The sequence below is a fragment of the Triplophysa dalaica genome, chromosome 18, assembly GCF_015846415.1.
Source record: "Triplophysa dalaica isolate WHDGS20190420 chromosome 18, ASM1584641v1, whole genome shotgun sequence".
Taxonomy (NCBI): domain Eukaryota; kingdom Metazoa; phylum Chordata; class Actinopteri; order Cypriniformes; family Nemacheilidae; genus Triplophysa; species Triplophysa dalaica.
In genome coordinates, this window is record NC_079559.1 from 620989 (window position 1) to 645832 (window position 24844).

Sequence of the window (24844 nt, forward strand, 5' to 3'; positions counted from 1 at the left end):
ATGTTGATATTTAATTTGGTCTTCTACTAAATAACAGATGAATTAATTTGAAGCGTTGTTGAAGGTTGTTTATTTGTCTGTTTTTGTGTTGGACGTGGGTCAGCATCAGCATTCGGAGTGTCTCTGTGTGTCGAATGATGAATTCTCTTCATGTGTTAAACACTGAAGTATAGAAAGAAAAGCTTGAAAACAGGAGAAATAAACAGTGCTGCAGACGTGTGGAGGGCAGAAACAGATCTGTGTCTGTGGAAACTATCAGTAAAGATGTATTAAATACACTCGCTGTCATCTCTTCTGTGTTTATCAGTGATTCAGAGCAGCTGGAGAAGACTTCATCACATTTACTGCCCAACAGAGACGTCTTGATGAAATGTAAATGTCTAGGCTTTTCCAACCAAACAGACATTTTTTAATTCATCAAACATTGATGCATCATTTTATTTTGTAAACATTGAAACGGTGTCAGATCTGAACGCCACACAAAGGATTCACTTTGAACTTCAGTTGTACATGAGGATTCACTCAGAAATGAAAATTCTGTCATCACATACTCGCTTGTAGATTGTTCCAAACCTGTTTACATTTCTTTGTTCTGCTGAACTCAGAGGAAGATATTTGGAAGAATGTGAGTGATTTTCATTCTGGGACATCGTTGACTACCATAGTAGCACAGACTACCGTTCATTCTTCAAAATATCTCATTTTGTGTTCAACAGAACAAAGAAATGTATACAGGGCTGGGTGAGTAAATGGTGACAGAATGTGAACTATCCCTTCAAGATCAGTTTAGAATGTAAAGGAATTGTTTTGGAAATTGTAAGACATTTTCAGTGGTGTTGTGTGCGGTGACCAGAGCTGAGAGAGAAAGAGATGCGAGTGCTTGAGGCGTAATGTGTTTCTCTTTACTGCTGTATTAGTTCAGAGAGAAGGAAGAAGGGCACACCCATCGTCATTTGTTCAAGCAGATTGAGGTCATGAGGATCCAGTCGTGTAATGACCGTTGGTGTCGCCACTAACCTGTAACGGTTTCACACAGACTGAACCACACGAACATTTTAAACCCTCAAATGAGCGCGTCAGGTGTTTTCTGTAGTAATAAAGTATTACAAATAAACACTTGGAGGAAGAGTTCAGTTCATTTGTTTATTTGTGAGATACCTGGTTATACAGCAGATAAAACATTTATATTTTTTCTACAATTTTTTTTTATATATATTTTTATATTTCAATTTTTGTATATTTCTATTAAAAAAATGTATTTTTTTATTTGTATTTTTTATATGTCTATTTTATGTCTATATTATTTATATTTTTTACATTTATATATTTTTTTTATTTTTATTTATTAAAAATTTCTATTATTATTTATATTTATGTAGAACAAATTGCATAATAATCATAATTGAAAAAGGTAATGAACAAATTAAAGCTATAAATTAAATACAAAATAACAACATTAATACATTGAATAAAAATAAACTAGGGCTCAAAGCAGAGAGCATTTCTGCCCCGTCTGAATTAAACAAGAGTTTAAAAAGAAGTTCTGTATGACAGATTGACACGCACTTCATCTCTGACAATGCTTGAGAAACTCTCTTTAGCACTTTCCTCAGCTCTCAGAGAGCTGGACGGGCAAAAATAAAGCGCTCAAGCCTCTCCATCATCAGCATTCAGAGGAGAAGAGTGTCAGAGGAAATTTATCCAATTAGATCACAGCCATCGATTGGTGCCGTGTGTTTGCAGCACACTCCTGTAGCACGACACGTCCATTGGATTAGAGACGGACCGTGACATCTTAAAGCCGATAAATGATGAATTAAATGACATCAAATGAAAGATAAATGATGAGCTCGGCTATGAACATTATAACGGGTGCTTGACACTTTCATGAGCCAAATTAGATTTTTGTCTGGCCCGGGGAGTCTCCAGGTGTGATATTCTGGTCTCTAGAGACGGTTTCTACGAAGTCCATGTGATGTGTCATGTGTTTTATTACATGTGTGAATATTATTAGCATACTAAAGTTGCTTACTACACACTTCTGTCTGTCTGACATCACAACCCGGAGCCACAGATGTCTCTTACAATCACTTTAGCGGTGTGATTCACATTTAAATGAGAGCTGATATCCAGGGCAAACCTTATTGATTTTTGGGGATAATTATGCACGCCACTGTAAGTGGTTGAAATGATTATGGGATGCAGGCCGACGGCGTTTCTGTGTTCAATAACAGAGAAATCTCAATGCTTTTCTGCTGCACATCATCTCACGCGTGCGTCCAGCATCCAGCAGTGGTGTTGTGGTCCAGTCTGTGACATGATGCACACGCGCGCTTGTGTTTACTGCGTGTGCGTGTAGCAGCGAGACACTGATCCTCATTCACAATGGCTTCATTGTCTGAGAGCGAGCGGCGTATTACAGCACAGCCCGTGATCTGTGTACAAATGACATCCAACAAATTTGACTTTGGCCATCAGAATGACAAGAGCCGATGACCATAGCAGATTTAAACGCTATCTGCTTTTACAAACACAGATTAAAAGAGATCCAAAAAGCACATTTACATCCGTGTGAGGTGAGGCTTGCAAATGATTCACGTACATTTAATGTTTCTTTGTTCAGATGGATGGATCTAGAAATTCACAACCAGACATCAATAATTCAGTCGACCCTGCCCTGAAAACATGAAACAAATATTAAAAGATACATATATATATATATATAGATGTATAGATGTATGTGTGTATAGACAAGTACAAATATTGCCAGGGCAAAACAAATCTATACAGGTGAGAGAATTATTTAAACATCTTAAAGTCCCAGTGAAAATAAAAATGACAATTCTTATATTTTCATGAAATATCGCAGAGTTTATAGTAAATAGTTTATCAGTGTGGGTCGTTCTCTTTTAAAAACTTTGTTTGCCCTCTTAGACTTCAGTTAAAAACTGAAAATGCACTTCCGGCCTGTCATTACTATCCATCTTAAATGAGGTATGTTAGACGGCTTGGGCGGAGCTTCCGTTAACTCCTCCCCTTTAACCGTCAGTCCCTTTCAAAATGCAACGGTTGTTTTCTACATCCAATCAATCCGCAGAGAAAGATGAAAGCCACGGCCACAATTTTTAATGCGAAATTCCATTTCACTCGGAAATGCGTCAAAATGCGGAAGTAAAAACGATCGTGACTTCTGGTTCACGGGGACTTTAACAACATTTCTTATTGTTGAGCTCTGTGCTCCGTCGGCCAAACATCAATCTGTATTTCTCTTGAGGGATTCATTTGGTTCATCACATGTTACCCGTATCTCAATGAACTCATTGAGGATAATGATTTCCAACCAGCGCCAAAATTATTTTTGGTTACTGTGTGTGTGTGTGTTTGTTACCCGGTCATTGTTAATTCCGCAGCAATCTCTTCCTGGACCTCCATATACAAGAAGAATCAATCCGATAAATTTGTCTCTGGGAATAAGTTCAACTTGTCTATTTTTTGACAGCTCCGTCTTCAATGGTAAATCACACGGCATACGAAGTCATCAGAATAGTCATTGTAATTCCGAGTCCTCAGTGCAAGTGGAATAGAGAGTATCTCATCTTCCCCTTTGAAATAAGACAGAAGCAGCATGCGCCTCAGCAGGTGAACGCCGCTGTTTGGTGAAGAAAGATTGCAAAAACCCTGCTGCTGTTGCGATGACCTCATCCCCCGACCCACCCTCCTGCTGAGAGATGTGATCAGAATACAGGGGACAACTGGCCTCGGCCCGCCAGAGGAACTGTGTCATTTGGAGAGACGCCCCTCCTTCTGTGTCTGAAGGCCGACTGCTTCAGGAGCATGAGCAGTACAGAAGGATGTGAAGGTCATGAAAGTTTGTTAAGCGACAGGTGAAGAGGTTTTGGGTTAATAACGTCCCCCGACGCTGTAAATGTTATTGATGTGAGATTGAGTTTACACACAATTATGACAACACTGAGGTCGAGGGTTGGTTGACGTTTACGTAATTTCAAAAATCGAGTAAATATTTGGCAGCGTGTGTTGTGGGTGTTTTCAGACTCACAGCTCTTGTGTCTTTAGGGACAGGGGTGTAATGCATACATTTGGCCTCGGGCAGATTAGGGGTGAGGGCTCATACGTCACTTTGCTGTGCTTCCACTATGGGGCGTCTGTTTGCTGGAGAGCGCACGGCACGCATTCGCGCGCACAAACCGCAACAAGTGCGCACTGGTGTTGCCATCTGCTCCGCGCGCACGTATTGAACATAAAGAGAGCGCATTAAAACACAAAAATGATATATTAAACAAGAGGATAAGCAAGGGTTAATTTATTTTCTTTTTTAAGGGATAATTGTAAAATGAACAATTGTACAATAGTTGTGAGGGCAAATGACGCATTTAGTTTATAGGCAGTGTATCTAGCCTATATATTATATTTGGGCCTTGAAATAATAAAATATGACGTATAATATTTAATTTCACAATATTCGTCTGAGCTGAAAGCGCAGAATGCATCTGTCTGTGGGTTACAAGATTTAACAGGCTGAAGGGTTAAAGGAGGAGTTTTGTTTCCCCAGTGTTCCGCCCATCAGAATTTAGACCAATCGGGTTTCTCTGCGTCCTGCTGTAACCCAACACACATTCGCACCGGGAGCCGTTCGGTTCACATCACACACACCTCCCGGCGAACCGAAAGCGCGTGAAACAACAGATGATCCGCGCGCTCCTTCATCTCCGCTGATAGAATGACGCGAGACGCCCGCGTCCTGACCGCGGGTGTGTTTTTCGGTGTCCGCGTTCATCTCCTCTCCGTCTCATCCGTCTCTCATTCTGTCTCCGCTGCCAACTTCTCCAAACATCTGTGAAGGGGCTCATCTGAAGCTCTTGGACTATTATTGCGCACTGATATTGATTTATAGTTGTGTTTCAGTTACCCGAGCCTCGGGCGCGCACGGACTCACAGGACTCAGATCTGATAGAAGTGGCACATGCGTTCATATCGGATGTGTGTTGGGATGAAAACATAAACACAGACTCTGTGATTCTCTTGTGTGTTTTTCGCGTGATTTCTGCGGCGCAGTCCAGCATTATTGAGCGCAGTGCGCACGGCGCTTTTGGACACTTGGACACCGACATCAGCTGTGTTCACAGATGCGAATGAAAGTGGACTGAAGAAAGAGGAATTTACGTGTCCGACTGTAGAGATGCTGCAAGTGGAAATGATGGTGTTCGTGGGTGTGATTCTGTGGATGTGTGTATTTAGTCAAGAGGCCAGCTCGAAGGTGATGGCTGATCGATACGCGGTCTACTGGAACCGAACCAACCCGAGGTGAGTGGACCGGACACCGGCAGAAGCATCAGGCTGTAGTTTTACTTTTCATCCGCACAGTCATTTACAGAAGGAGAGGGATTTGTAAGGAGCAGATGAACGGCGCTGGTTATTTAAGAAAACCCAGTCAGATGTTGGACTTTGGCGATATGACATCACGTTTGTTAAAATAACGTGCATGCTTCTTATTATAGTGTCAAGGCAAGTCCGCGCGCAATACTCTCGCGATGTTTTATTAAGTTTAAAGAATATCACACGTTATATTTCATTCAATTTATAGGATGTACACCTTTGAGTGCGCGTGCATATTTTTAATCTTCAAAAAAGTCGAAAAGGGATGAAACCTACATGCACGATGTTTAATGTGTTACACGCGCGCGGCATTAAACTATACAAGTTTCGGCGGGTCTCTCGCTGCAGTTCTTATTCGGGAATAAACTTTGGGATTATCATGTGATGCAGTTGATTCTCATTCATTTGTTTTTAAATAAATTCAGTGAATTTAATTGGTCAAGGCCTGGCGTTTTTTCAAACAAATTATGAGGGTTAAGATATACTTTTTCTCCATTGAAAGTCGACGCACAAATGTAAAATAATTTCAGAGTTTTCAGATATAAATGAATTGATGTGTCTGAAGCGTCCGATCATAGAGAGAGATAAAACGTAAATTAAACATGAATCAGGCCTAAAGTTTGAAATGTTAATACAGTAACATTATTTTATATTATAAAGGGAAGAACAGCGAAGAGCCACACATACAGTGAACGAACACAGCTGAAGACGCTTATGATGGTGTAAAATACAAAAAGTAAATCAATTGTTCCGATGGTTTAGAAAGACATACAGAGTGGAATGCGTTCAGCTTTTAATGTCCTTTATGATGAAATACTGCACGAATCAAAAGATGTGTACTTCACCAAAGTCGTTGGAAGCGGAAAAGGCTGTTATTTTACTTCTTTAAGAAAAATGTAGTTGTACAATTTATCTGCATTTTTTGAATATTATTCCTCTCTGTTAGAGGTAAAAATTAGGTTTTAAGTGATATTATAAACTTTATAAGGAACAGATCTTACAGTTTTTAGGCTGCACTGTAAAAAAAACATCCAGAATTTCTCTGGTGTTTATTTCTTTAAACTAAAATGCAAAGTCAGCCTTAACCAGACAGCTGATAGACAGACTTTCATTTTTCTAACCAGCTGGCTGATCTTTAAAAACAAAACTTGTCTTCAATGTTCTTGAAGGAACAACAGGACTGGACGGCAGAAGGGTTTCTGTCTGTTGTGTGTTTGCTTGGAGAAAGAAATTGAATGAATAGTAAGAAATATGTTGTGTTTGTCAGAGTAAAGATACATGATATCAGCGTCATAGTTTTACATACACAAAAACACGTTTTTGTTAATCAGTGTCATCTCTCTTTGAGTTATAAATGTGTGAATTGTTTAATTCCCATTTCATTCTCACTGCACCTTTGCTTCGTCTGAATGGCCGTAATGAGAAATCTCTCAAGACTTCCTTCCTCTTTCACTGCGTCTCTCTTGGTTTCTGAGTGGCAGACGGAGCAGAGAAAATGAATGAACACAATTAGATATTTCAGGACCTTCGTTCTGAGCGTGTGGGTCGTCTGCTGGAGACCCGGGCACAGGGGTCACACGGTCTCCGAGCGGAAACCTAAAAACATTCAGCTGTAACACGATAGTCGCTCGCCAAAATGTTCCACGATGAACCAGCGAAAGAAATGTGTTCCCACTCAAATCCACCGGGCCGGAGCGTTGTGTGCATGGAATGTGTGAGATCATGTTTACAACCAAACATCCTGCAAAACTAATAATCATTTCTACATCTTCTCTTTTAATTTGAGTGATTTGCCGTATTTCAACACGGTTAATATGTGAAAAACCTTCCCACAGTTGTTTTATTTGGGAAAGAACAGAGTTCCTAAATAAACACACTCGATATTTTTCTTCTGCTGTTTTATTGGTTTAAAGCAAACACAATTTTAAGACTGCAGTTCCCAGCGTAGTTTAACCGGAGGGAATTCAAACATTTCTGATCGCCAACTTTCCACAACCTGTACTGAGCGTCCGCTCACAGGATTCTTCTGTGTTTTCCTCTTTACGATGCTAAAACTTCTCTTGTGGTTTATAAAGTGCGCCGTCTACATTCACTCTCGCTGTACATGAATCAAACGTGTGTGTGTCACAGGAGGTTAGTGAACAGAGAAAGTATAGAATTATACGTTATCATTAAAGTGAATTCATCAGAAGATGTGATGTGAAGGACAGAATGTTAGATGCTGATATGACGTTAATGGATGAATGGTGTCTACCCAAATTTGTAAGTGGCTTTGGATAAAAGCGTCTGCTAAATGACAAAATGTTAGTCGGGAAAAATCCTTACTGTACGGTACAGTTCACCAGCGGGACGTTTAATAATCAAAACATCATCATGCACTGATTCACTGTTGTTGTTTAACGGGTTTTATGTCATGAATGATGTGGGTTCTGTTCTGGATTAGATCTACACAAGTTAACGTTGGGGAAATGCAGCCGTGCAGTTAATGCGATTGTGTTTAGAAAGACAAATCACCAATACAAGAGTTTGTCCCAAAATAAATGAAGTTATCATTGTATGAATTTTAATTTTTCTTCCATGCATTTGTGCTCCTGTGCATCAGGGTTTGGTTATCGTCTCTTCAAAAAAATTATGGGTAAAATTCTGCAAAACGGTGTTTCCAAATTCCACATATTTTTGGTCAGTTGGGCATTTTTGCATTAAAAATATATTTTTATAAATAAGTGCAAACCTTCCTTGAAGAAAATGCTTCCAAGTGGCAACTTTTCCTCAGTGAACAGAAAACATGCAGTTTGGTTGAATCATTTGTAAATATAACCACATATATGTTTTTAATCTGGAATATTTGAATTGAATTTGTTTTAATTTTTAGTATTAAACGGCGGTGGTCAAGATGACAGACCGGACTTTGGAATATTGCAATTGATGAATCAGAGCCAAGTATTCCAGAGTGTCAAATAAAAATGAGAATATTTGAGCTTGATAAATAATGTGTAAACTTGAAAGTATTTAAGTACCGGACGTATAATTCATAACACAACGTTTGGAGAGTTCTCCAGAGATTGAAACAGCTTTATTGAGAACTAGCGTAAAGATTTAGCAGGAATCATATACAAGATTTCAGACGCGCAAAGCAAATATTGCAGGAGTGTTTTGTGAAATCCCTGCGGAGGGATGTTTCCACGGCTCTCTCTTTTATTAGATTTAAAAGTGTGTGTCACTGTTCACATCACTTCTGCAGAACTCAAGCAAACAGAAAGTCTCCGGACCGCCCGCTGCCCGTGAGGAGACGGAGTGGGCCGCCGCTGTAAATATTGAGCGCTCGCTTCTCTTTCTCTCGGTGGCTGTGAAAGGCCACTATTGTTTCTCTGTCGCTGGCCGGGTGGAAAGTATGCATGTATTTAAAGAGAGCGAGAACAGGAGAGCATGAGGGGGCTCACCGTTTACAGGAGGAAAGAGACGAGAGCACAATGAGACGAGGGCACTGCTCTCTCCCACGCCAAGCTCATGCGGACGGCCGCTTCTGATGGGCTTCCTGTCGACCAGGAACAATGTAGGTGACGTTCTGGAGCTCAGGGTCTGTGATGGGCCCTAAACCGATGGGATTAACCCCAGAACTGAGCTTGTCCTTCAGGTCTTTTGGGTAGACCGGGGGGTTGTGGGGCACGGGGGGTACAGTATGAGACCCCCGATCTGTTGTAGAGTTTGGACACGCTTGGGTTTCAGTTTTTGATATGAGTTTCTTTACACAAATATGAGTTGGATTTTTTTTTTAAGGTTAAAGGACAGGGAGAGCTTGAATATAGTCACATGTTTGTTTTCTACATGTTTCATAGATTTAATGACTTTACTTTTATTCTTAAATGTAGAAAATGTTCATACTAAAGACTGAAATATTGACTGGAAATGAGGAACAGCTTTCCCTTCCAAAAGTATATTTTTAAGTGTACTTTATTTAGTAAGTACAAGTACTTGTAAGTTAAAAAGTGGACTTCAGTGTATACTTCAAGTGTAGTTGTTGTAAATTGAAGCACACGGCTCGTTTACACTGATGTTTTTTCTGAGAAATAGACTGAAAGTATACGTTCATATTTTTTGTGTTAATAAAGCCTACTTTTTAGCACACTTGAGTAAATGTGTTTTTTAGGGGCCTTCTGTGAATTAAGTGTGCGGTAAATCTTTGGATTAGATTCAAATGAAGTAGATGTGAGAGGTCTGTGAAGGTTTAACTCTTAAAGTGGTGTGCGTGTTTGTTTGGGTTTCTGGAAGCCCGTGACTCGTCCTCTCAGTAGCAGAGAGTCACTAAAGAGCTTAAAAAGGCATCAGCTCATTGTGTAGTGACACAAAACCCTTCCTCAGTAATCCCTCTTTCAGCTCACATTCATATGAATCAGACTTTAAGACCTAATGAGATAAATAATACTTAAGAGGAGCCCTGGAGTGTCTTTAGACGACTGGACAAACACCACTTTTTCAAATATTGTCCTTGACGGTACCTTTCACAATCTGAGAACATTTCCTTCAAAGATTCTGTTCATCCACATCAGATTGAAAATGTCGGCAGGATATTTCTCATCAGGATTTGTTTGGCTACTGATCTTCTCAAACCGTGAGCTTTTTTCCGCCCTGCGGTGCTCAATGGTCCGGTCCGCACGGAACAGTCCATCTGGGGCGACTTCTCGCCTCTCTCTCTCGCACGCCCCTCTCTCTCTCTCTCTCCGAATTAATCAGGGATTACTGGCCCTTTAAATTTTCTGTAATTGGCTCAGGGCTTTTGGGGTCTGTTAGGGTCTCTTGGACTGGATTCTTTGATTTAGGACAAATGTTGTGGCTTCTGCAGGTGACTGACTGTCTGTTGATGCTTCAGAAGAATTAACACTGCATCTGATATTAAACACACCACAATTTGAAATAACTCATTTCAGAATTACATAAAACTTTCCTGATATTTAAAGAACGTGAAGTGGATACCAATACAAAGTCATGTCATTTAGATAAGCTCATGATATTTAAAATAAACAAACCAAATTATCATGAAAAAGAATAAAATATACTAAAATAAACAGATATTTTCTAAAGCAGGTTTAATATAAATATTTGTTTTTTCATATTTTTTCGTGTTGCCAGTGCTATCATATGTGCATGATTGTGTTGTGTCCAATTTTTATCATTTTGTTTGAATATTTAACAAGAGTATATTATTTATTTAAGTTTATGTTAGTTGTATTTATAGAGGCTATTTTCACTCTCTATACACTTTTACTCTATTTACATTAACATTTTTATGATACATAATAAATAATACAGAAATACAGTATATAGTTTTTGTTGTTTTTCAAAACAATTCATGTTAGTTATTTCTTTTTAACATTGTGCACTTTTTTTAACAAATTATGTTTTGTGACATGACAATTTCATGCATGTTTATTTTGTCGTACACAATTATAATCATTACACAAAACTGGTATTCCACCTAGTATTTAATCGTAATATATTTTAACTTAATTTTGAATACATTTTTAGACATATTTCTGATCTCGTTGTTCGTTTAACCTCTATTTTCTACTGCTCTGGATGTCTTTTTAAATTTCCGTATTCATAATGAATTTTACAGTTTGGCATTCGCATGGCTTTCATCATTTTCTTTCTTCTTTGAAAGGTGTAAAAGCGATTGCTTAGCATTTTGAGGAGGGGGTTAGTCAGCCAATGGAAGGGAAGCGTTTCGTGGCGTTTGATTGGTTCAGACAATCCGGAGGTGGCGGGTGGGGTTGGAGGGTTGTATAAAATATTAAGGGCTGTTTGTGATCTCACAGACAAGCTGTGCTGGCAAACCTTTGCAAGCAATCCTGAAAAAATGAGGTCAAGGCGGCCATGTTGACGCAGCAGAGGTCACCCTGAAATCTGAGGATTCAAATGTGACGAAACATGTTAAAAACAAACTTGATGAGCTTTAGAAATCTTAAACATTCACTTAATCTAAGCGGTTTTTGTTTTTGAAGACGACACTTTGTCAAACAATCATGGCCTCATATTGAGTCGGTCTAATTATCATCTGATTAATATTCTGTTAAACTCCATTTTTTACCTTATTTTCTTCCAAAGTTTCCAAATATTTCGCCTCTTTCCCACAGCAACAATCAAAGTGCAGTTTGTGTCTATGCATCATGTGTGGATACAGGACGTAGATTTCCCCGTGTGATCAATAATACAGTTTTCCTTCCAGCTATAAACAACAGGAGCGTTCGAGCGTTCGTCTCCACACGGATCCGCTCCAGGACCGCGGTTCTTTCACTGTATCGTGAGCGAGAGCTACATCGCAGGAAGGTGCTTGAATAATTCATGCTCATAATCGGCCTTTATGTCACATGGGCCGGCCGGGGTCTGTGTTATTCTAGTGCATAATTGATGCTGTTCAGATGTGGAAGAGTTACAATAGCAGAAGTAATTTGAAGGGAAAGTTCAGGCGCTGGTGTTGAGGCTGGTGGCAGAGAGCGAGGGGTGTCGGGGCAGAAGATTGCGTGCGGGGGTCAGACGGCAGAGGGGTGTGTGCGGGGGGGTCCGGGGTGCATCGGGCGTAACGAGAGCTGACATTGAGCTCGGACAGAAGATTCCATCCACTCTGAAGATTAAGGGCCTGCTGTGGACTGAAGAGAACAATGCGTTTAATGTGTTTAATGCTAAAAACGGCTGCGGTTAATTGTGAATTCAAAGCCTTGAGCGGTTCTATCATCATAAAGAATTCTGGGTTGTTTGGTTGGGCCAAATATGGACGTTTTCTGGGTTCAGCCAATGGTTGGGTTTGTCCGCATTTTGCAAAACCGTGGTTTAAAACAACCCAATTATAAAAAGATTTGTCTGGGGAAAAAAGAAGATTGATTTTGAAATACAGGGTTTAGATATGAAAAATGTAATGTTAGTATGGAAAATAAGTTCTAATAACTGTTTACCAGTGACATATATGAATAATTGACAAATAAATATCAGCAAAAATTTATAAATTAAATAAATCTCTCTAAAGCTATTTTTATTATAAATATTATTTTCCTTTTTTTTGCTCTCACACCATGTATGGTATATTTGAATATTTATACCGCATTATGTGCATTATAGTTTTGTTGGAATAACAAAATATTTAATTTATTATATATCAGATTTATCATTATATATTATGTGTATATGAAGAGTTTTGTTCCAAAATGAGATAACTCAATTTTTTACGTTAAAAATTCATTTTTTTATATTTTTATTTTTTATTTATGCCGTAATAACAACTAAAAAAATACGAGGGCAGTGTGAATGCACAATAAAAAAAAAGATTTTTGAAAAACATTTAAAATTAGTTATCTCATTTTGGAACCAAACTCTTCACATATATATGCAGTATATAATATAGATCATTTATATGTAAATATTTGTTTGTTTTTCTCTTTCTCGTTCTAACAGTTAAACATGAACACTAATGTGCAGAACGAACAGACTGACATGTTCAGTAGTTTGGTTCAGATTTCAGTGACCGTGTCAAGAGTGAAAACTTAAACCGTGTCATTAGTTAACAGCCTTTAATTGATTCTCAGTCTAGCACACCTTTTGTGTGACACAGATTTACCTGCAGAAACATCAGCGGCTCAAATGAGAAGTGCACACATGGCCTCAGGTTTACACCTCGCCCGCCCGCCCGCCCGCCCGCCCGAGAGAGACGCAGACAGAGACCTTGTGCTTTGTGTGTCCTAACAAAGAATGCTGGGATTGAGTTACAGACATGTGGGCTTGAGTAGCAACCGAACACACCGGGTACAAAGAGGCTTGTGGGAAATTCTTCGTCTTTAGATGAACACGACACCTGAGAAAGCAATCACTGAACACTTGATGTTTATAGAGATGAACTTTCATTACGCCAACACACATCATCTGTAATGCTTTTCATTTATTCATCTCAATCAACTCCGGTATTTTTTTTCATGTGGGACAATGTTGAAAATAATAACATAGTATACTTTAGTATATTGTAGTAATTATTATACTTTGTGTGCTTTATTAACTATGGTAAGATTTAAAAACACTATAGTATCTGGGAATTTTACTACAGTATTTCTATTGGAGACATACTCCACTCACTTTATATGTACATAGTATAAATATATATTAAAAAATTTCATAAAGAATTTGTTATAATGATTTTTGATATTTAAATAGTTTTTGTTTCTTATGCATAATAATTTGAATGGTTTGACCATTCATTTAATCATATATATATATATATATATATATATATTTGAAAATAGATACAGTATATAACTTCCATATTTTATTAACCTTTCATACACGTGCCACTAAAGTTTTATAAAGGTGATGCTAAATCGATTGAGCAAAGGAGTCGAGCATTAAGTCCAAAACCTAAAACTTTTTCCAGTAAATGCCGTCTTATTTCCGTCACAAATCCTGCTACGATCAATGCAAAAGCATTCTTTCTTAAGAGAAGCATAAATATTTCCATAAAGAGATGAGGTCATACAGCTGTAAAATGTGTCTTGCTGGGTGAGCAATTAGTGTTGTGGTGAAGTACTCCATCTGAACGGAGTTTACGGCGCTTTTATGGCATGTATGAGCAGCTACAATGCAGCCGTAAAGCCGCTGATAGACGCATTAGTTGCTGCGTGTCCAGGAAACATATAAAGAGAATTTATGAGCTTTCTCATGGACGCGTCTTCATACAGGATTTGTGTCCAGTTGGAGTTTTTAATGGCCGCAGAGTGCCATCGCCAAAATAATGTCATAATATTTCTCCAAATATGACTTGTTGAGGTGTGATTGTGGTTTAGCTAAAGTGTGTTTGTGTGAGGATGGGGCGCAGTCAGGTCTCATGCAGTCGATGGCGCTTCTAGATTCTTATTGACTTGCTGTGTGTTCATTGAGTTCATGTTGAAATGATTATGTTCCTGCTGATCATCATTGTCTTGACTTTTGACCTCATTCTGTCCTGATCTTGAGTTTATTTAACAAGATGTAAATGTCAATGATAAAAAAACGCCGATTCTGACCGGTTGTGCTCATAACCTCATTCTGGGGATTTATTCAGAATCTGTTTTTATCTCACCGTCACCCTTTTGTGTAACAAAGGAATATTATATTATAATTAATAATATAAGCAAGAATATCAAGTCCTATTTATTGTATATTTGTTTATAGGGCATTTTTTACGTATTGCATTTTTTTATATTTATGTTTTATATAGTTTTGACTGATTTTAGTATGTTATATGCTTTTTTTATACTGACAGATAAAGTTATTTTTTATAGATATAGTTATTTTGTATTTTTTATAGTGATATTTTTATATTTATATGTAATTTATGAAATATGTTATAGAAGTGTTTTATTATACCGCACACACACACACACACACACACACACTAGATTAAATATAATTATTTATACAGATTTATCCCTAAAATCATATTATTTCTATTTTTTCCTTATTACTTAATATCAATTTAAATACTTATTATAATTAATTATTATGTTTTATAAATTTGTATTATGTTTTGTTATAGCCTCTTTTCCAGAATATTAGTTCTGAAGTTTTGATAAAAACAAATGAATTCTGTTCTGTGTGTTTCAGTAGCTCCAGTGTTTTCTAATATTTGTCCCAAATGTCTGTTTTTTGTTTTAAAGGATTATGACGGTAGATATTATCATTCAGCATGTAACAGTATTTAAACATTTTGATTTTATTAATTTTTTCATTTTTATTTTTAACATTTTTTTTTGTTTTATCCGGATAATGATTTTCTATGTTGTATATATGAAGAGTTTGGTTCCAAAATCAGATAATTACGTTTTTGAAAATGTTGAACATTGAAATGTTTTTTTATTTTGGATATTGTGCATCGAATGAATATCAATCAAACTGCAGTTTGTTTTGATTTAAGCCATAACAACTAAAACAATACAGCTAACTAACACAATAAAAACATCAGAATTTTTTTTTAAATTAAAAACATAAATTACAATTTGGGACCCAAACTCTTCAATTGTTCTCATGGAATATAAATGGACTTTGTTTCTTGACATGTCAGGATTATAAAGGTTATCCACATTTGACCTTTGAAACTCTCTTCGATGTTTTTATTAAGCCTCACATGAGCTGATTTGATACGAACACTGTAATATTACACTATTCTGCACCTCAGCCGCTTCTCTTTTTTATTTCTTGAGTTGTATATCTGTTGTTGTGTGATGGTGTTTATAGGAGGTTCATTGTGTGATGGTGTCTGGTGGTGGGTGGAGGGCCGTGATGTCGTGTCTGGAAGTGCCCAGTGTCTGGGGATCAGAGAACGATCACGTGCTTTTCACTTTTCACTTCTTCCCTCGTGGTTCTTGGCACGCAACGCTGAAATACTACTGCCACCAATCCATCCTCCCGACACGTCTTCAAAGATGCTGAAGCACAAAAGAGCCAATGGGGAAGTGACGGCGATGCTTGGCCTGGAGTTGCTATGCACGTAGAGGAAGTTTTCAGATCTGTGCCTTGAGCTTCTGCTTACTAGAATGAATTCAATCTAGGTCAGGATGTGTCAGTGTGAAACGGGATGTTTCAAGAGGACTTGCTCTTTAATGAGATTTTTATGAAGTCATTTATTGCTTTTTTTTAAAGATATATTTTTCCCTTTATTTGTTTAAGTGAGAGAGAGGACATGAAGCGAAATGGTAGAGAGAAAGGGTTGGGATGGGGACGGGAATCGAACCCGGGTCGCCCAATGCACAACCGCGCCACGTGTCTGAGCGCTGCCCACGCGGATAACGCCTTCGACTTTTATTGCTTTTTCTTGACGTGGCACACACACACACAGTAATGTCACCGCTATAGGTCTCCACCACATCCGTTTCAATAAAGTCGTTTTCATTCAGTCAGCATAAACGGATGAAAATGTGAATAACTTGCAATCTATAAAAAAACCTCAAAGTTTATTTTGGTACGGTATGTGAGGTCACAGTTGTGTATCCTCTAGCGGTCTGAAGTCCCGGTGACCGTGTCGTGTCCGTCGCGTTCAGATCAGTTTCGCATTCTTTACGCCTCCAGCTGATGTGTATAATTCCTGTAGTGAATAATGATGCGCGAGAGCAGATTCTCCAGTTTTTAGAGGTGCTGGACGTGCTGTAAATAAAGGCCTGTGGTGTCTGATGCACCCGTTCACGGCTGAAACTGTGTTTTACGTGCCGTCTGTTTTCTCAATCTGCTGTGAATTCGCTGACGTGTTTGGCTTGGTCGGATGAGTTTGGTGTCTCTTAATCAGGTTTGCATGGAAAGGCTTTTCTCTCAGTTAGGAGAAGATGCTGGAATGTGTTTGCATTGGCTCTGTGCTGGTGATGTCGGCCTCTCGGTCATAGAAACACATTTCTTATGTTAACAGCAGCTGTGAAGTCAACTAGCCCGAGCGCTTCTGATCCAAACCAAACACAACCGGACGTCTCGTGTCCAGACAGCCGCTAGAAATGAATAGACGGCCTTCAAAGCGTCTGTGACATACACTGACTGTATGATGATGTTATGGATATTATTCAAATGATGTTTCCACATTTCATTAGAGAACACATGTGAGTTTGCAGTGGATTGTGGGTGATTTAATCTCCTCACCACTACACAGAGTTTTAAGTTAAAGTTGAGAGCATCTCTGTTTTTTTGTTTTGTTAATGCAATCTATTTTATTAATGCGATAACTATAATAACGTTAATGATAATCTGAATACAATTTTATGACAATTTCTCCTGAGCTGTTTAAAGTAGCTGGAGACACTTTCTTTAACTTTCTATAACGTTTGATGAACAATACATTTATTTTGCGCTGTAGTGCTCTTATGCTCTTGTGAACATAGTTTTGCATTGAGGAATTTACAGTAAACGTTTTTGTCTGTTCCACAGAAAAGAAAAATCGTTTCAAATGTGAAGTGAAATATATCTTTCTGTAGTGACATCATCATTATATGTGAGGAGAGGAAACACTTGAGTTTCATGTTAAAGCAGAACGCCAGCATGATATCTCACTTTGTTTTATTGAAACGGCTCGCTGTCTTTCCATGTGTCCTGTAGAACACACAGTCGTCATGACAACAGTGACAATGTCATGACATGACATTTTTGTTTTCCTGTAGGTGATTGGTTGGGGTTTTTGTAAGGGGTGTGGTCAGTCTGCTGTCTGTATTTACATGCTCTTATTGTGGAGATTATACAGCAGCATCTGTTGGGCGGTGTGGTGTTCTGCCCGAGATTTCTGTCTGAGCGTTTTAAAGGCTTGTCATTATAAAAATTCCCCTTTTTACCCTTCTGTGAGTGATTATCTCTGAGAGAGAGAGAGAGAGAGAGAGAGAGAGGGGTACATTAGTGACCTCACAGAGGATGGGGTTTAAACCTTCCTCAAGGTCAGTCTTTATCCAGGAAGAATCCTTATCGCACACACACAAATACACACATGCATGCACTCACACACAAATAAACAATCACACACAAACACAAATAACACATACGCACACCCAAACAAACAAACAAACACACACACACACACACACACAAAAACAAACACACACCAAAAGACATGCACACATACACAAACAGAAATGCACACACAAATGAACACACATTAACACACGCACGCTTAAACAAACAAACGCACACACAAATACACACACAGTTCCATTTATAGGTTTTTACAAAATAACTGTATTATCTAATTTCATGAGTGATTCTGATTGGTCAGAAGCTCAGTCTGTGTTCTTTATAAATGTATTAATTCATCATACGCTTGAATCAAAAGTGAATAATAATCATATGATCTGCACTCTTTGTGTGGATATATTTGGCTGTGGATGAATGTAACATCAGATATTAATGGTGAGAGAATGACTGGATGTGTTTCAAACACTCTTCATCACTCTCTCTAATGTTGTAAAGCGTGATGATGTTTTTATATGATGTCAGATCACCGGATCAGAGCTGCAGTCGTATCAGAGAGCGAGAGATGAAAGGAATTCTGTTGTGACGTTTTAGTGGCTTTAAAAGCAGATAAAGACTGTTGTGCGGTTTCATGTAACTAATGGAAATACAGTCATTACAGTAAAATGGGCTAATTTGTAACCTTAATTACAGTTTACAACTCCATTTAGACTTTATACGAGTTTTGTCTTTACATGTTGTCTTAATGTTTTAAAGTCCCAGTGAAATTAAAAATGACAATTCTTATCTTTTCATGAAACATCGCAGTGTTTATCGTAAATAGTTTATCAATGTGGGTCGTTCTCTTTTTAAAATTTGTGTGCCCTCATAATCTTAAATTAAACTCTGAAAATGCACTGATGAATTAAGTTAGACGGCTTGGGCGGAGCATCTGTAAACTCCTCCCCTTCACCTGTTGGTCTGCTGCCAGTTCCATTACAAAATGCAACCCCTGTTTTTATAAATCAAATCAAATCGCAGAGAAGGCCAAAGCCACGGCCACTATTATTTTATTAGAAATTCTATTTCGCTCGGAAATGCGTCAAAATATGCGTCAAAACATATCACATATCGCTTATTGCTCCCTAACTCTTTGTAAGTCGCTTTGGATAAAAGCGTCTGCTAAATGTAAAATACAGAAGTAAAAACAATCGCAACTTCCAGTTTCACAGGGACTTTAAGTGTAGCTGTATTATTGCAGTTGTTGGTATGTTATGGTCCTGAGTGTGTTGATGATTTAGATCATGTGATGAATGAGTTTATAAACATTGAGGTTCTGTCATCTGACTTTACACTTGAGATGTAGATTGTGTTTTTAGATTTGTCCCACAGACACACACACACACACACACACACACACCCGTCAGACATCACATGCCATTATCAGCTGAAAAAATTAAAAAAAACAATTTTTCAGTGAATGTGTAATGGATGTTGTGTAGCGGCGCATCAGGGGGTCAGAGGTCATGTGTAGGGTGCAGGTTAATGGATCTGCTGTTTGATAGGACAGAGCGCTCATATAAACATGCATTCACTGACGCTCGTCCTCTGAGGAATTATGGGATGCTCTTTGCTTCCCTTTTTATTGCCCCCTGCAATTCTCTGAGTCATATATGCTAATGTGAAAGCAGTGAATCTGTTGTTGCATGTGGGCAGAATATTAAATTCATCTTTTGTTTTATGTTTACTCGTGAGTGTCGGAGGTTACGGATGATTTTTCTACTGTTTGGAACATGAACACCTGGCTTTTTATCCACAGAAGGTCAAAATAATGTTGTTGGTTCGGAGCAGAATTTCAGAATGTCGACTCTGAGACGAGACGAAACAAAGTGTCTGTGTGACTCTCTCAGATTGAATCACATGCAGCCGGAGGCAAACGCTGAACTCTTCCTCTTGTTTCTTCTGTAGGTCATCAAACATTCTGTAGCCAACACGACCTGTATTCATCTTTAATAACTGCCGTTGTGGTTTATATCTACTATCATCTCTTCTCTATAAATCACACGAGCATTTCCACTGCTTAAAAAGTTTAGAGCGTCAGCAATTTGTGACTTGTTTTCCTTGAGGACTATTTAAGTAAAATAGAGTGTCATGCATTAAAAGCGGAGTAGAAGAACGTTCTGTCATTTTGGAAAACGCACCCCTGAACGGCTTTAACGGGGTTTTTAATGCTTTTTCCAGTCATTGGATGGAGATTTATCTCAGTTATGTCTCATTTAAGGATCACAAATTTTCAGCTTTGTCTCTAAAGAAATCACAATTTGTTGACAAGGACATCTCAGACTTTTGTTTGCATTAGTTTGGCAAATCCGAGAAGTGTTTGAGAAATTGCTGAGATCTTTTCTAAACTTCTAAAGGGGTCACGTGTGAGAATAGGAAGTTTGTTTTTAGCGCATTTCCAGCAAAATTACCTGGAACAATTTGTCCCTGGAACTTTTTTCCCAGGAACACTTTTCTCCCAGACCTGTTGCTGTTTCCACAGCGGTCTAAAGTATCGTGAAGATTAGGCGAATCCCTCCCGTGACTGCATCTGTCCAGGAGGGGGCGGTAATGTCGAACAACAATGACGTCAAATAATGCGACACACACTCGTCTTTTTTTTGGGTGACAATGCCTAGCTTGTATAACCGACTCGATATTTCCAAGTAAACCTTTTCATTGCGGGTCATCGTTTCCAATTCCCATTGGATTTGGTCCTCAGCAAAAACTCTTAATAACGCCTGGACCTCGTCGCCGGTACATCTGGCGCATTTTTGATCCATTTCAAAAGGTAAACAGCTGAAACCGCACAACACAAACTTAAAAAAATGGTGGTTTGTTTTAACCGGAACACAATGCGGCATGAAGAGTCAACCAATCAAATGGTGAACTCAACTAATCAGCGTATTTGACAACCAAGGCCCATCCCTCTGGAAAAGTACCACCTCACGAGCAGGGGCTTTCTGGGGGGGGGTTTGGAAACACACAGAGTACTGCCCAAAGTCCTGAGTTCCGGGGGAAAGTTCACACGGTGGAAACGGCCCATATATCTAAATGTCTTAAGAGAAACATCAGCGACTTGAAAGAGATTCTCTTCTGCTCTTTCAAAACCCAGTTTAGCCAATCAGGAGTGTGGTGTTTGTCTAGATGTCCAATCACAGATCGTGTGTTTAAACCCTTCGGCCCCCGTGTGATTCCCGCTGTACCAGACTCAGCACTTTCATGGGAAACGCTCTCTTGGAATCTGGACTGGGTTTCTTTGGCTCTGTCTGGTTTTGGTGAATCTATCATTTGTGTGGTTGACTGTCGTTCTCTGAGTGTACATATGAGCCTCAGATGAATTGAAGCTCTATCGAGGCTTCAGCTACAGATTATTGTGTTTGGCTGTAGAAAGCGTACGAGTTTATGAGAAGGATTTACAGCGCATGAGGTTTAGTGCTAGGCTGTGTGCAAATGTAATAATTCTGACACATTCTTCACAAATTACTTTTAAATTAACCATTAATAAATCAATCCATTCAGATTCCTCCCTTACAGAAAAGACACATGAATTTAACATGTTTTTCACATGTGTTAAACTTGTGCTTGTATGAAATTTTTTGTGTGAATTCAAAAACTCATGGGAGGACATGTGGTGACATGTGATGAAGATCTGATCACATGTGGAAAAGTATCACTACGTTGAACATGTGATTCCATGGGGTTTTAGATGTGATCCCTTGGGTTTCACGAAGGAATTCACGTGGGATTTACAATTAAAACTATTCCAAAAACACACATTTCACATGTGATTACATGTGTTTTTGATGTAGAATGAAGTAAGTTTATTGTAAAAAAACAAGCAAAATATCTGCCAATGGGGTGAGAAAGATAAACTGTTTTTCTCAACCAATTAGCAGTTTTTTTTGCTTGTTTTTACCACAAACTTACTTCATTCTTGTATGTTTCTCCTTAAAAAGAGACTAAATATCATAGGTCACTTGTCAAGTACAAGTAGTAGTATATTAATTTAAGAAGTTTTAGATATTTCTACTAAATATTTGACAAAAATGCAGTTTTGTTATGTAAATTTACGTAATTTAATAAGTTTCAAATATTTATTAAAAATAAGACAGAAATGCTCAGCAAAATTGTATTTTTTGCAGTTTTGTTATGTAAATATTTAAATATTTAATAAAAGTTTAAATATTTTTATTATAAATAAGACAGAAATTCTCAGGAAGATCGCAATCTTTTGCTGTTTTGCTGTGCTAATGCCAGCCTCTTTAGTCTCATTTTGAATTTAAAAAGTCAAATAGTTTCCATTGTTTTAATTGTAATTCTTGTCAAGAAAGTGATAAATCTTGATTTAACAAGATAAGAATGTTTAGATATTTGTAGTAAAAAAAAGAAGTGAAGAAACTTGACCTAATATATCTAGTTATGTTTCATGAAAGAAAATATGAGAAATAGGTAAGTTTATGTTTAAAGCAAAATTGTAAATCTACAGTAAGTTACTGGCATAACTACAGTAAGTTTTGGGGTGGAGTTAAAGGTCCGAAACATTGAAATCAACAGAAGAATGTCGGTCTGAAGTACAGAAGTGAAGTTTAAAATGTTTCCAGCGGATGTTTGCTGTTGTTAAGTGCTGTTCATCTGCTGGATTTCATTTAGTTTGTTTTTTAACAGCTCGAGGCAAAGCCATTATTATAAACACATATAAATTGTGCTCTCTGGCTTTACATTAAGAAAACAGACAAATAAAACAACTTAATACAGTGGAAGGTTTTATTGCTCGTGCAAACACGATAAAACATCGGGCTGCTGTTTCATTTCTTATCTACGTTCTTCAGCGAGGACGCTTCGTCAACCAATCAGCAGCACTCGTGCGACGCTCAATGTTTTCTTATTTTCCTCTTGTGTATCAGCAGAGGCGGTCGGAAACAGAGCAAGAGTCTGATCTTAATCCGATGCCATCTGGAAAAACGCTGAGCCCACGGCCCGCTGGCACAGAGGTTGTGTCTCTTATGTAAACGGAACAAATTCCTTTTCACACTAATGGTGTATCACATTAATGCCTGTAGAGATTTGTACATGGGGTCAGACTAAAGGGCCACCGGGGGCCCAGACTTATCTCATGTCCCGGATGAAATCTAAATCAACTCATTGTGCCTCTGCATGTTCACTTCATGACGGTTTGGTCTTTTATAATCGACACAATCTGAGCAGAAAAACTCAAAAACTCAAACTGTTTGTTTCTGGAGATATTCCAGAGAAGTTTCAGGAAACATTCAGCTGAAATTGTCCGAAATGTAATAAATGTGTCTTCTTTCTCACGCATGACATTTTACTCATCTATTAAGAATTTTACGGGTCAGACAAAAAACTTTTGTGCCTTATCACACCTTATGATTTCCACTCACATTATAGAATAATATTACATCTGTGAATGTGAATTATGTTCACTGAAACGAAAAGTATTATCAGGGTTTTTCCTGGCTCGAAATGAACAAGAGTTGGTGCAATCCTGATCTTGTACCGCACCTAAGTGGCTTAACCAAAGTGACTTTGACATATTAGAAGTTCTAATAAAATGAGATGAAAATGACAATTATTAAGTTATATAAAACATTACTTTTATTCAACCAAACAAACGTTTTTTAATCAAATAAAGCTTTTTATCGTTTTCAACTAACTTTTCAGCCCACGATAGGCAACTGAATTAACCAGTCTTACTAATGAGCAAAGCTCATTCACATCTCTGTGGTTCACTTTAAATGATTCAGTGATCTCTTATAATCGCTACTGACTAGTTAAAATGAATCGGTTCAAATGAGTCATTTGTGTGAGAGTCGTTCTGAACTCAATGTGCGTTCATACTGGCGAACTCGCTGTGTACAGTATACGCTGATCCAGCTCCACAGCTAAAGACATTACAATGATGTACGTGTCATGTTCATTTAAAAAGTTTCAAGAAATTAAACATACTTGGATGCAAAACAAACAGCCGCGAAACAAAACTAGCTCTTGTTCTGCAACTCTTTTTAGCGCCTCAGTGTGTTGAAAATGAAACAGCGCCTCCACTGTGGCGTAATGCCGCAACTGCAGTTACAAATGACAGTCTGTTAACTGAACGCAGCATTTCTTGTGAAGACAGACGGATGATCCAATTTCTCTATGCAGGAATAACCCTGGTTACTGCTCAGATTGCTCTCTCATTTCAGATGTTTCTCTTAAAGGAGAGTCAGATGAGAATGTAATTGTGTGAACACATGAAGAGTCTGGAGGTGGAAATGAATGTAAAATATTTGAGTAGATCTGATGAGAAATGTTTGAGTTGATATTGAGATCATCAATCATATTGACTTTTGATTGCAGACGAGACGAATCTGAGCTCAGTTGTTGACGTCTTTTCTCAAACTTTGTTGCGCGTTTAATTGGTTTGACCATCAATTTTGCTTTTCTGCTTTGGAGCTGTATTCAGAGTTGAGTAGGAATATTTCAGTCTTTGTTGTGTTTGTTGTTTGTGAAAGCACAGAAGTGTTGTCAGATGAGATTTCTCAGTGTAATGTTTCTCTCTGTGGGGTTTTGTCTATTCAGATCCATGTGAAGTGTTTTGTTTCTCAGTCTGGGCGAGTAGAGCAGTCTGTCTGTCTCACAAACCTCATGAAAGCCCAGCTGAGATGTCCCATGTGTCCCGGCTCTATCCCAAAGACAAATGCCCCGCCATGAGCTTCAAAGTGACCGGTGGTGTGTTTGAGGAGGTCAGGAAGGAGGAATCTTCTGTTAAACACATAAAAGAGTTCTGTTGTCAGAAAAACAAAGCAAAATAATTAAAACACGCGTGAGGGTTTCTGGAGCTCGTCACGCTTCGCAGAGGCATTATTGTACCGAACACAAGATCTCATCCATTCATGTCTATAAGGGTTGGAATGATAGGATTTTCCCTCAAATTGTTAGCAATTTATGATTTAGATTCTTCAAATTTTAACTATAGTTATTTTTA

General features: G+C 38.2%; 1 protein-coding gene across 2 annotated transcripts in view; it reads left to right on the forward strand.

Moving 5' to 3' along the window:
* The first annotated feature begins 4655 nt into the window (after nt 1–4655).
* The window catches only part of efna5b (ephrin-A5b), a 71334-nt gene continuing 51145 nt past the window's right edge, over nt 4656–24844 (forward strand). For both annotated transcript variants that reach the window (XM_056730031.1, XM_056730032.1), the window contains exon 1: nt 4656–5322. In XM_056730031.1, the coding sequence (XP_056586009.1) occupies nt 5198–5322 (125 nt within the window). In that variant the 5' untranslated portion in view covers nt 4656–5197. The remainder of the gene's footprint in view (nt 5323–24844) is intronic.